At 35.5% G+C, this 13974-nt stretch overlaps 1 protein-coding gene across 1 annotated transcript in view; it reads left to right on the plus strand.

Annotated features, from left to right (window-relative positions):
- ADGRV1 (adhesion G protein-coupled receptor V1) overlaps nucleotides 1-13974 on the plus strand; it is a 548798-nt gene that overhangs the window by 129108 nt on the left and 405716 nt on the right. The window contains exons 35-39 of the mRNA XM_047730885.1: nucleotides 844-1053; nucleotides 7690-7820; nucleotides 8846-8945; nucleotides 9585-9764; nucleotides 10527-10690. Coding sequence (XP_047586841.1) covers nucleotides 844-1053; nucleotides 7690-7820; nucleotides 8846-8945; nucleotides 9585-9764; nucleotides 10527-10690 — 785 coding nt within the window. The remainder of the gene's footprint in view (nucleotides 1-843; nucleotides 1054-7689; nucleotides 7821-8845; nucleotides 8946-9584; nucleotides 9765-10526; nucleotides 10691-13974) is intronic.

Below are 13974 nucleotides of genomic sequence, written 5' to 3' on the forward strand. Positions count from 1 at the left end.
AAGTTCATGAGAGAACATTCATTCCTAATGCCTTTCTCCTTTTTCTTGCTTTTTCTCATCTCACCCTTTCATCACCCTTTCATCCATCCAACTGCAGGAGCCCTGTTGGGTTTAGGGGTGTTCACTTCTGCTCCATGTTCTAGTGGGGTCCTAGACCAAATTGAAAAGTAGATTGCTTGAGTAGATTGAATTCCTTTTCTGCCTCCTTCCTTCATTTGCCCGTATCCTGGAAATTGGTATTTGATGCTGTCATCTAGTTATCCAAAGACTCATCTCATTCAGGCTTGTTTCTTACACTCGGAATTTGCCATCCCTTTCCTGTTTGCCATTTTGACCACCATTCCCTAAGTGTTCCTGGTCTTTTAGGGAAGTATTGACTTGATCACCTGAAGAAAATTATTCACAGGAATGCCAGAATGAGAATGAGACTCCATTCACCGAGAGAGAGAGAGAGAGGGAGAGAGAGATGTTTCTCAAAAGAACGTACCTTAGATGCCCTTTCCCTAGCCGTGTCACTGTTCTAGGCTAAAGACAAAACTACGACAAAACTAAGGGACAAAACTATGATTCTTTGAAGTAATTCTACCCTTTAAATTTTTCCATAATTCAAAATGTTCTTCTCTACAATCTGACCATATTAATAAAATTTTACAGTGTTTTATATGTAAAAGGATATATAGATTGACATATGTGATTTGCTTTTAGTTACACTAATATTGCTTATGATATTCATTTACATATTTTTACTTAACTTTTTAAAGTGGAAGTAATTTGGGATCTTTGTGGATTCTCTATGTTGACGGTTTTGTTACTTTGGTTTTTAGTCCATTAATTTTTTTATAGGTGAAACCAAAAAGACAGCCATTTTAGCCATTTTGGATGATTCCGAGCCAGAAGATGATGAAAGCGTCATAGTTAGTTTGGTGTACACTGAAGGAGGAAGTAGAATTTTGCCCAGCTCCGACACTGTTAAAGTGAACATTCTGGCCAATGACAACGTTGCGGGAATTGTTAACTTTCAGACAGCTTCCAGATCTGTCATAGGTCATGAAGGTGGGTTCTTTTTTTTGTTCAGCATATTCATTCTCTCTTCTATAGAGGTCATTTTTTGCTTATTCTTTTAAAGTTTCCAATTTTTTTTATCCTTTCATTATTTTGTAGAGCTGTGTATGTTAGTATGCCTGAAACTTAGCTGGAAAGAGGTCTGTAGTGAACTGTTTAACTACTTAGGAAACTTGCACATTCTAGCGTGCTTCCCCCCACTGATGTGGTTTTAGGAAGTTAGTCACACTTGGGATGCTCAGCTTTCTCATTTGATAAATGACAAGAAATATTGCTCCCTAGGTTTCTTAGTGAGGATTACATGAGCTAATGCGTATAAAGTGTTTGTCACAGTTCCTAGCAAGCATATATGTAAATTAGTGGTAGTTTTTTATATTAAACAGTGAAATACTGGCTCCTTGTTCAAAACAAGTAGTAGTTTGTAATTGGAGAATATTTTACCCTGGATTTTATAGTGTGTTGTTATATTTTATGAATGAAGTGCCAAACTAGAAAAAATTAGAAAATGTCCATTTTTTTTCTTAAAAAATAAAAATTTTCTTGAATCTTAATATTTACATATGTAGGATTTTGCAAATGCAGGCTAATTTTTTGCTTCCAACATTTTAGTAGTATTTTTTTGTCTTTGAATAGACCTGTTCGATATAAAACTTGTGTTTAGTAGCCTATGTTTCACTATAGTCTGTGTTTAGAAATAAGAATAAATAAGTGTACCTCAGAAAGAGAAGAAACAACAAGGATCCAGATCATGTATTTGGACTTCTATTTTATAGATGAGAAAACTGAGAGACAGAGAAATTAGGTGTCTTGACAAGGCCATCCAGCTCATTAGTTGCTGTGCTTGAAACTAAATATGTTTTAGTGTGCATTACCTTCTACTTCACTGTACTCCCAACTTGTGAGTTTATTTAGCTTACCAATGCAAATGTCTGACCTATTTTCCAACACTCTTTCCTTTTTATCAGTGGTTCAGAATCTCATGTTGTCACAGCAATAGTGAGTAAAAATGACTAACAGGTTGCTCTAAGTCCAATCTAAAGATAGATCAGCAACTTTCAAAAAATTATTTGTAATATAAGTAAAAAAGTCACTGTAGAAGTTAATGTTAATAATAATGACAATGATAATATTTATTGAGTGTTTTCTGTTTTCCAGACAGAAAACACATCCGTTATTACACTTAATTTGAACAACAGCCCTATAAAGTGGGTGTAATGGTATACATCTCATGTTCTCATAAGGAGAGTGAGTTTCTGAGAAATTAAGTTTTTCACAGTGGAGCTTAATTAACCCTAGTGCTGTCTGAATCCAAAACCTATATAATATAAGGAAATTTGTGAAAAGAAATTATGTTTTGCTTGAACTTAAGCTGCTGCAGAACTCAGCATTTCAAGAACTATTTAATTGGCAAATATTTCAAGTGATTTGAGTTGGAAGAATAATGACTTTGAGTAACAATGTTTATGTGAGAGAAGCCAACTTATGAGACAACCTGACTATATCTCATGTTAGAGGTAGAAATTTGATTTTTAGAGAAAATAGTTGAGCTCAGGAAAATTCATAGGATCTTTGTGGATAGAGGAGAAAAGCAAGGTGTCAAAGATAGACCCCTGTGGAACACAAGGCTAAGGTTCTGGGAAAGAGAAAAGACCTTTTTGGAGAGAAGGCTCTCTGCCAGAGGAGGGAGGAAACCAAGATAAGAGTGAGTTTTCATCAATAAACAGAAAGAAAGTAATCACTGTGTCTCAGGTAACACGGGCAGCCAGTGAGATTCGATTCCCAATTGAGTGGGAGGAGACAAGGGTAACTTAGAGGATTTTAAAGAACTTGGGATAGGAAGCAAGTTTCTAAGAACGTAGAAATATTTGGGCAGTTCTCCTCAAAGTAGGGTTTTCAAGTCAGTGCCCATCTACAGTGTTTGCTACTGATTTGTGGCAAGATAAGTTTAGAGGTTCAAATACGCCTTTCTAGAAACTTCTATAACATTTTCATTTTGCTGATATTCAAAAGCATTGTCTATGGGCTTATGATTTATATGTCTTTATGGTTTTTATTTTTGTTTTTTGTTTTTTGGGGTTTTTTTTGCAAAGAGGAAAAATGATTAGTAATTAAAGTAAATGGCCTAAATGTGTTATTGGTAAAAATTGTGCATTATCATATTACTCTATGAGCATGGATTTGGTACCGTAAATAAAACACTGAACTGCTTTCGTTGCTTGCATGTGTGCTCTCTAGATTTTTTCATATTTTCTAAATAAAAATTGGGGTGAATTTTTACCTTTTCTTATTTTCCTATACCTTTATTCCCAAGTTTTTTTTCCTAGAGTCTGAATTAATTTTCTTTTTTCAAAAACATGATGTTGAACCTCAGTGATTCAGAATTTTGTGTGTGTTTTTTATGTTACCACAAGCTTGCACAGAGAAATGTGTACCAAGCGTACCTGTTTACCAAAGTGGTTTAATGAAAACTTCACGGGGATTCTTCAAGATAACTGCTAAAGAAACAGGGTTAAAAAAAGTCATGCCATGTGATCTTAAGCAATGTTAACACTGCTTTTGGCCTAGTGTCGGAGTTTCATTTATGAGGTTAGATTTAAAATGTGGACCATGCTGAACTTCTGGCTCTAGAATACATTTTCAGTTCATGGGGGAGGAATTGCCTTAGTGTTTAACAATGTGCTGAATTCTGTAGAATTCTATTTCTCTTTTTTGTGCTAAAGCTATTGGACAGATGCCCAGTGGTAAATATTACTTTCTTTCAAATGGAATTGGAAAATTTAAAAAATATGGGACAATAGATTTTTACTGTGATTGAAAACTATGCATAAATGTGCCCTTTATACATCCGTGTTAGATGTTTCACTTAGTCATCCAACTCAGCAGCATCGTAATCATCGTGTCATATTCAATGGATTTAAAATTTTGCCTTTTTACAGAGACAGTTTGAATCTTTTTAGGCAAAGACTTGAACAAGAAATGCATTTCTTCTTAAAAATACAGAGGTGCTATATTAGAAACACTCAACTTTTTTCTTAATTGTTTATATTGATAGTTCGTGTTGCACACTATTCATATCCCTGTAATTAGTTTAAATGATTTTCTGTCTGTTGCAGAGGGCAGTTAATTTAGATGGCCCATGTGTAGCATGTATACATGTATCTATCATATATACATGTATCTATTAAAATATATTCCCTGGGTTTAAATTTTCTATTATTATTACAGTGTAGTTGATATTTGTCTTTTTAAATTTTTTTTTATTTTTTAATTAACATATAATGTATTATTAGCCCAGGGGTACAGGTCTGTGAATCACCAGGCTTACATACTTCATAGCACTCACCATAGCATAAACCTTCCCCAATGTCCATAACCCAACCACCCTCTCCCTACCGCCCCCCACCCTCAGTTTGTTTTGTGAGATAAAGAGTCTCTTATGGGCGCCTGGGTGGCTCAGTGGGTTGAGCCGCTGCCTTCAGCTCAGGTCATGATCTCAGGGTCCTGGGATCGAGTCCCGCATCGGGCTCTCTGCTCAGCAGGGAGCCTGCTTCCCTCTCTCTCTCTCTCTGCCTGCCTCTCCGTCTACTTGTGATCTCTCTCTGTCAAATAAATAAATAAAATCTTAAAAAAAAAAAAAAAGAGTCTCTTACGGTTTGTCTCCCTCCTCATCCCATCTTGTTTCATTTATTCCTTTCCTACTCCCCAAACCCCTCACATTGTCTCTCAACTTCCTCATATCAGGGAGATCATATGATAATTGTCTTTCTCTGATTGACTTATTTCGCTAAGCATAATACTCTGATATCTGTCTTTTAGAAAAACTCTTGGTTTGTTTTGGGATCAAGTAGACAAAATACTTAGGGTTATTAAATTACATTTTATATTTATATTCCTTAATCTGCATTAAGCTAGGCCTAGACGCTATATGATAGGTCATCTGTTTTAGAGGTAAAAGTCCAACTTTTGATGGACTCTGGATTTTATACCAATATGGTCTTCCGGGTATGTTGTCAGACTCTTCTCTGGGTACGGGTCCTATTTAGGCTTTCATCCTGGGCAAATGAAAGAAGACAGTATAGCATCTAGTAAAATATTTCTATGAAAATTATAACCTACACTTTCTAAGACATTCCTTTTATCTTTTCCTTTATATTTAAAAGACTAAGCGCTTGTTTCTCTGTTTTCCTTTTTCTACAACTGTTCTTTGACTCCTTATCCAGGTAGAGGCTAACTTTCTGGTAATTTTTCCAGGAGACATTTTATTTATTTATTTTTAAAGATTTTATTTATTTATTTGACAGAGAGATCACAAGTAGGTAGAGAGGCAGGCAGATGGGGAGGGAGAAGCAGGCTCCGATACGGGGCTCAATCCCAGGGCCCTGAGATCATGACCTGAGGCAAAAGCAGAGGCCTAACCTACTGAGTCACTTGGGCGCACCCCACACCCCCCAAGGAGACATTTTAAATGTACCTGGCTCCTGGGAGACTTAATGAGGAGAGTCACTACCTCCATTTTGATTATTTTTTAGGAATATTTTCACACTCTTTTTTTTTTCACACTCTTAATATTTTTTTACATTTTCACATTGCAATAGGCTTGGCTTACAAGATTGTATTTAAGGAATACTTTCTTTACCTTTTATTTCTCTGTGTGTGGTGTGTGTGTGTGTCCTGCCTCAAATTGTGTTTCTTGCAATACTTTCTTATAGGTTACTTGCATGGTAATTTGTTAAATTTTTAAAGGTGATGTTGACTGAGTGGTATTAGATTTTGAGGATTTTACATGTAGTAAGTTTGTAGGAAGATTTTACCTTTTTTCTCTCTTTAACATTTCATTTTTATTTTTATCTTTTAATCTTGTATTATTCCCAGATCTTCATGTACAATATTGCAACCATTTATTATTATTATTATTATTATAGGTTCCCCTTCGACATGGATCTTTACTGACCTATGTTTTGTTTTCTTGCCACATGCATGCATAATGCATTTTTAGCACTTGGTCAAACTTCTGTAATTTTCTTCTTGAAATATTACTAGGCTTTGTGACTTAAAAAAATTTTGAAAAACCATGACTCCTTAAATCTTTTTTTTAAAGCTTTAAAATTTTTTTTTTCAAAAGATTCTGTTAATTTACTTGACAGAAAGAGATAGTGAGAGAGGGAATAGGAAAAAGCAGGCTTCCTGCTGAGCAGGGAGCCCAGTGTGGGACTGGATCCCAGGACTCTGGGATCATGACCTGAGCTAATGCTTAGCGACTGAGCCACACCGGCGACCCTCCTTAAACCTTTTTATGTGTGTCACCAGACCACATAGGTGGTCTATAGGTGAAAGTGCTTTCACTATAGGTGAAAGTGCTTAATTACTCCAAGGCTCTCTTTGTGTCTCTCAGTAATAAAATCTTTGTTTAATACAAAGCTACTCTATGAGAAATTCTGCAAGGTGTACAGTAGAGGAACTCAAAGATTTCATAGTCATGCCTGTGTTTGTTCATATGAATTAAACAAGTAACATAAATTTTGGCAATTATGGCTGATTATATAGGCTTTCAGTAACCCTGAGACAATCGGATTCCTAACTAGCGGTCCCTGTATGGTTTAAAACAAAAACAAAAAGAAAACCAAGACATAGTCTACTACCATAATGGTGATTAATTTTTTTTTGGTAATGAAACACTTAAAAATGTATACACTGGAGTGTCTGAGGAAATGTTATTTAAAAGTCTTTCTGGTGCTTTGGGTTATGGTTTCCATTCCCAACATAATTCATTCCACTAAAATTATGTGTGCTTAAATTTAGTATGAAAATTTTAGTGTGTTGGCGCTACTTGGCATCCTATAAGTCTTTTGAATTGAGCGTATTTTCAGCAAGCTATGTGGCCATCAGCAATACTCGTAGGAACTTACTTTCCACTTTCAGTGGTTTAAAAGAAATGATTGTCATGATTTTCTTCAACTTTACAAAGTATTCTTTGAGGATAAAAACCAGGAATGGAAAGTATGCAGTATCTAAAATACCTCATTATCCAGGAAGCAAAACTGTAACTTTGGTGAAGTTACAGAGGCTCATCTACAAATTTGACACCTTTCCTTTGTATTTCTTTTTATAAAACAAAATCATTGATGGTATATGTAAGTTATAATTTAAAGAAATGTGATTTTCAGGTATTTGCAAGCATTTTTATGCATGCATTGTGTAAAATCACATTACATATCAGTGTAAGGAATTTGTGTCCTTTGAGAAGTGAAAGAAGAATTTACTTGTGTTATTACTAGTTTTGACCATAAGGACTTTATTATTTTCTTTAATTTACAGAACATTTATGTTCTGATGCATGTTTTGGAGTGTATAAGGGTTTGTGTTTCCCATTCTAGCATGTGTTTTTGGTAAATTTTACATGTTGAACTTCCTGAAGTTCTACTAAATGAAAGTATTTAAAAGTGGGATCCCGGTGTTAATAAACAATAAGCATGTATAAAGCTTCTGGAAAGTCTAAAACAGAACAGCCTTGTAATATTGTTGGAAAAGGTGCTGTAACAGTTGCATGTTTGGGATTTGGGTTTTGTTGAGTTCAAATGTTGTTTATTTTCTGTGAAATATTTATCAAGCTGTACATTTCATTTGCAGGAGAAATTTTGCAATTCCATGTGGTAAGAACACCCCCTGGTCGAGGAAATGTTTCTGTTAACTGGAAAATTGTTGGGCAAAATCTAGAACTCAATTTTGCTAACTCTACTGGACAGCTCTTTTTTCCTGAGGTAATACCACAAAGAAAAAGATTTAACACAAATACGTAGAGAAGACAGTGTATTTTGGAGAAAATGGGAAAACTCTTAAAACAAGGTTTAAAAGAGATTGATGGGAGAGCTTGCTTAGAAACCTAGAGGAAGAACATTACTCAGAAAAGTTCTAAGACTCAAGTAGGTTTATTTTTTCCTATGTAAATGGCAGATTTTGAAGGAAACAGCAGAAGTCAGCTCTGTATTAGAGCCATGCTCTCTCGCTGCTCTCCTGGCCTCCCACTTTTGGTGTCCACTGTGTCGTTCCAAACATGATGGGCAGTGCTTGTCCTTCTCCTCCCTTACTCCTCACTGTCTCAGAACTTTACATGCAAGAGGATAGCAAATACAGCTCTAAAAACAAATCTTTTTATGTCCTGCTCACACTATATTTTTGAGGCTTCATTTAGAAGCTCTTTCTGATAATTTGCCAGAAGGCAATTGGTGGGAAATAACTTTATAAAAGCATTTCTTGGATAGGAAATCAGCACCATTGAATCATCTTCATCTCCTTTCCACACTTACTCAGCATGAATTCTTATTTGATAATGTGTTCTATATTCTTTATCCTCCTCATTTCCACTCCTTAATATTAAGCCGAACCCCATAACTTTCTGCCTTGACTAGCTGCACTGGCCTCCTGGTGCCTGTCTTTTCCTGCAACATGGCCTTCTTTTTCATGCTTCCGTTTTCCCTGTTCACCACTGCCATAGAAATCCCCCTGATGTATTGCTTTCTCTTAAATTTTCAATAGTGCTACATCGCATATTTGATAAGAGCTATATTCACTAGCTCAGCATTCAATATCCTCCACAATTAGCCTCTATCTACTTTATGCCGAGTTTCCCTTGAGTCAGTGTTTTTATGTATTTTATTTTTTAAGCCATAGGATGTTTGTTTAAATGAAAATATATTTGGATGCACAATTTATAAATCTAATAAAAGCAGGAGGTATTTTGTGTTCAGTGGCAATAGAGGGATGAATTCCTTTCTGTTTCTTACAGGGGTCATTGAATAAAACAGTGTTTGTGCATTTGTTGGATGACAACATTCCTGAGGAAAAAGAAGTATACCAAGTCATTCTGTATGATGTCAGGACACAAGGTAATTCAAAATTCAATTTAAACTTTTTTCTAGTATATTATTCTTTTTAGGAAAAAATAATACTTGCCATCTCTATATTTAACAACTAGATGCATACTAATTAAAAATACTACTTTTTTAAAAAGTATAACTTTAAATATTGTCTGTCCCATAAAATTGTTAGATCTAAAAAAAATCAGCTCCGAATGGGAACACTCAGGAAAAACCTCTAAAAATTTTGCTAAATATTTTTGTATGGAATAATATACATTTCCAAAGGAAGAGTTTTTCTGTAATAAATTTATATTAGCAGACCAGTTTGGATTTAGACTGTTATATAGATGATTCAAATCTAATCACTTTGAGCAAATTATCTGGGTACTTTATTCAGTGTCTACTCAATATTCATAATTCAGAAGACCATTATAGCAAATAATAAAGATAATATGTCAAGTGAAGAAATTTTATGATTTACTTTCTAGAAAAAGAAAACTCAGTTGTAGGTTCTGTTGGGCAACCTGAAGATTTCTCTTAAAGGAGTGAATGAAAAAGAACACTGTATGGGTGTTTCAGTGTTTCAGAGAGTGGGGCTGTATGTTAAGTATTTCCAAGCTAATGCCAAATCACTGTTAGATTTCTTGTGATCCCTGGTGTTTTTAGGAGTCCCACCAGCAGGAATTGCTCTGCTTGATGCACAGGGATATGCAGCTGTCCTGACTGTCGAAGCCAGTGATGAACCACATGGAGTTCTAAATTTTGCTCTTTCATCAAGATTTGTTTTGCTGCAAGAGGCTAACATAACAATTCAGCTTTTCATCAACAGAGAATTCGGATCTCTAGGTTTGTGTTACTCTAGAGTGAATGCGGTTTCTAGGCAGGTTCTTTTTTAATATTCTGCTTGTGTGTGGATGAAAGCCATTGCTGAAATAAATCAGAGACAGGGAAAAAACTTAATATTTGTTAATTCAGAACAGGACTTTATAACTTCTTTATTTTTGAAGGTTATTTATTTCTGTTAGTAATCTCTACACCCAGTGTGGCATCATTCAAGAGTCCCATGCTCTTCTGACAGAGCCAGCCAGACACGCGTAACTTCTTTTTTTTTTTTTTTCCAAAAGATTAAAGTAATTATCTATCACCACAGAAATGCTGTGTAACCATCATAAAATCTCAGCAGTGTATAATAATGGGCTGGCTCTGGGTCTACTACCATATGTAGGGTTTGGCAAAGGGTGGCCCTACTCCAGATGTCTCATTCTTCTCCTGGGATCATTGGAGGCCAAAGAAAGCAAGCAAGAGCATGCCAGTCCTCTTGTGGTCTAGGCTTAGAACTAGCACATGATCACTTTTACTTTGTACTAACAGCCAAAAGTAATAGTCACAGCCACACTCCCAAATCAAGAGACAGTGCAGTATACCTTGCTCATAGTTGGACATCACTGAGCCATTACATGATAAAGGCTGTGGATATAGGAGGAAGTAAGAAATTGGGTCCAAGAATACAAGCTACTGCAGGTGTTAGGAAAGTAAAAAGGCTAACGCTATGATGATATTTTAAAAGTGTAAATAATTATAAAACCTTCTATCTTCCAATTCAATTAGGAGCCATTAACGTCACATACAGCACAGTTCCTGGAATGTTGAGTCTAAAGAACCAAACAGAAGGAAACCTAGCTGAGCCAGATGTTGACTTTGTCTCAGTAGTTGGCTTTCTGATTTTAGAAGAAGGAGAAACCACAGCAGCCATCAACATTACTATACTTGAGGTAAAACTCTTTACTTTGCTATTATTATATTTAATCTAAATAACTACAAAGAAAGTAGAAATTGATGGGATATTCTGGTGCCTTTAAATCAGCTTATTTCTTTTTTGTGATCTTTTAAAACCACACAGGGGTTTCTGTTCTTGTCTGAATAGGCTGGTCTGCTGTTGTGTATTTTATTACAGAAACATTGAGTGATAAAGAGAATTTCCTTAGGGCAGTCCTCTTTAAGATAGGCATTGGCCTAAGAAATTCCAGGGGAGCATTTTGATTATTCCAAAGGATTTATTGGACCAGCAAATCCATGTAGGTCAGCATTTTAGTTGTTAGGACTGGTTAAATTAGAGATAGTGAGAAACTCACTAGAGGCTGTTGGCATAAAATGTGATTACGGTCAAATTTAAAGTTATCACTGGTGGCTGAAATTGCATTTTAAATGATTTTTCATATTGTGAAACCTCACGCTGTTTCGGGACTCAGTGTTTCAGCTACCTGAATACATTTCCAAGAGGTGTATGAAAATAGTATGTATGAAGAGGATAGGAGATGGTATGTGTGATGGGTGGGAGGGAAGAGAATAAATATTGCTTTAGAAAAATTTTCAATTACTATGTATTTTGGGGGTTCTATTTTTGAAAAGCTCTTATTTTCTCTGAGGCTTTTTACTTTTACAAAATTTTAAGTAGTGAAAACCATCCACCATCTGAAGTTAGTAACTCTGATTTTTTTGATTACCATTGCACGGTGACCTGATACAATAGTATGAGAACTCTAGAGCCATAAGATAAAAGATAATATTCAGCGTATGACATAGGACCTTCGATTTGATAAAATAAAACTTTAAACAAAATATATAATCAAATATATAATCTGTTAATATAACTAAATATAAATAAGTGGATTTCCTTAGATATGGTAATTTTTAAAACAGAATATATGTAGCCAACCCTTCTTTTCTTTGCAGAGTCTAGAGTTATGAACACAGGGTTTCCACTTTCCCTTTTTTCCCCCTTAGGTCTTTGTAGCCCTTTCTGTTCCTTGAGTAGCATTAGATTTAGAGACTGTGGCCTATATAAACAAAAATCACCCAGGCCAGGGGGCGGTGGTCAGTATTAGGGGGTTGTTGTATGAGAGTGAGGAACAGTGGGGATGGATGGGAGACTGTGACTTTTACATCCCTGATTCTAGAACTCTCTTTGGTGTATACATTATAGAAGATAGTTTAGAGACTGTTTTCCTATTTTTTCACATGGAAGCACATCTCCATTAAATAAAATTAATAAAATGTATGTACTGACTTTATACACACACACACACACACATTGGGGTTTATGTAAATATTGTTGGGTGATTGGTCATGATTGACATGGGTTTTGCTGTTCTTCAAGTTTTGAACACTTGCCTTATTTTCAGTGCTGTTAGGTGCACTAGGGATTAATAGTAATAGTGTATTAAAATTAACTATAACAAATAGCTATTAGGTTTTTGTTTTTTTTTTTTAAGATTTTCTTTATTTATTTGAGAGGAAGAGAGACAGAGAATGTGAGAGAGAGCGAGAGAGTGCACAGTCAGGGGGAAGAGCAGAGGGAGAGGGAGAAGCAGACTTGCTGCTGAGAAGGGAGCCCGCCACAGGGCATGATCCCAGGACCCTGGGATCACAACTGAGCCTAAGGCAGACCCTCAACCAAATGAGCCACCCAGGTGCCCCTAGCTATCACTTTTTAAGGACTCTTTCTAGGCCAGGCACTGCATACTTATTATTTTTAATCATGATTATAATTCCCAAAGTAGATATTATTTCCCCCATTATACAGATGGTGGAAACGAGGGCTATAAGTTGAAGTAACTCACTTAAAATTACAGAATTTGGTGTTAGGTCTTGATGATTGTGAAGCCCCTATTTTTTTCATGGTATTCTATTCCACATCTCAATCTTTGGATAGTAAGATAATTTAAAATCTTTTGCTTCCATTCTATTTAAAATATATTAGATTTATATATTTATGTAGTTGGTTTACATATTATGTTAGTTGAGGAAAAATGATATATTAGCAGTTTGATGTAGCTCAACCTAATAACTTATCATACAACTGGGTATAAGTTTATACTTTTATTATTTTTTTAATGTCGGATTTGTTGAAGTAAAATTAACAAATACTGTATGGTATTACTTATATATAGAATCTAAAAAATATGTAAAACGGTAAGATATTTAAAATGTATACTGTGGTGATTTGATACATGTATACAGTGTGAAAGGGATTCCCCCCATCTATTTAACTGACACATTCATTACCTCACAAGTGTATTTTTTGTGTGTGAAAATATTTAAGGTCTAGCCTCCTAGTGAATTTCGATTATATAACACAGTGTTGCCAACTATATAGTCACTATTTTTTTTTTAAGATTTTATTTATTTACTTGACAGATGGAGATCACAAGTAGGCAGAGAGGCAGGCAGAGAGAGAGGAGGAAGCAGGCTCCCCGCTGGGCAGAGAGCCTGATGCAGGGCTTGATCCCAGGACCCTGAGATCTTGGCCCAAGCCAAAGGCAGAGGTTTAACCCAATGAGCCACCCAGGTGCCCCTATAGTCACTAAGTTTTACCTGAGACCCTCAGACACTATTTTTCTAATAGCTGAGTTTGTACTCTTTTACCAACCTTTCCTTTTTCCCCCTCCCCCCAGCCCCTGGCCCTGGGAACCAGTTTTCTACTCTTTGTGTCTATGAGTTTAACTTTCTTTCTTTTTTAGATTCCACTAATAGTGCAGGATACCATGCAGTATTTGTCTTTCTCCATCTGACTTACTTCACTTAGCATAATGCCATCTAGGTTGATCCATATTGTTGCAAATGGCAGGATTTCCATCTTCCTTGTGGCTGAATAATATTCTATTGTGTTTATAGATACCACATCTTCATCCGTTCACTCACTGATGGACTCTTAAGTTGTTTCCATATCTTGGCTATTGTGAATATATTCTACAAATATCTCTTTGATATTCTGTTTGTATTACTTTTGAATATATACTCTGGTATGGGATTGCCAGATTATATGGTAATTCTATTTTTAATTTTTTGAGGAACCCTTATATTGTTTTGCATAGTGGCTACACCAGTTTACATTCCCACCAGTAGTGCACAAGAGTTCCCTTTTTTCCATATACTCACCAATACTTATCTCATGTCTTTTGGATAATAACCATTCTAAGAGGTGTGAGGTGATGTCTCATTCTGGTGTTTTTTTGTTTTTTTTTAAAGATTGATTCATTGATTGATTTGACAGACA

Source organism: Lutra lutra, chromosome 5 (genome assembly GCF_902655055.1).
Source record: "Lutra lutra chromosome 5, mLutLut1.2, whole genome shotgun sequence".
Lineage (NCBI taxonomy): Eukaryota > Metazoa > Chordata > Mammalia > Carnivora > Mustelidae > Lutra > Lutra lutra.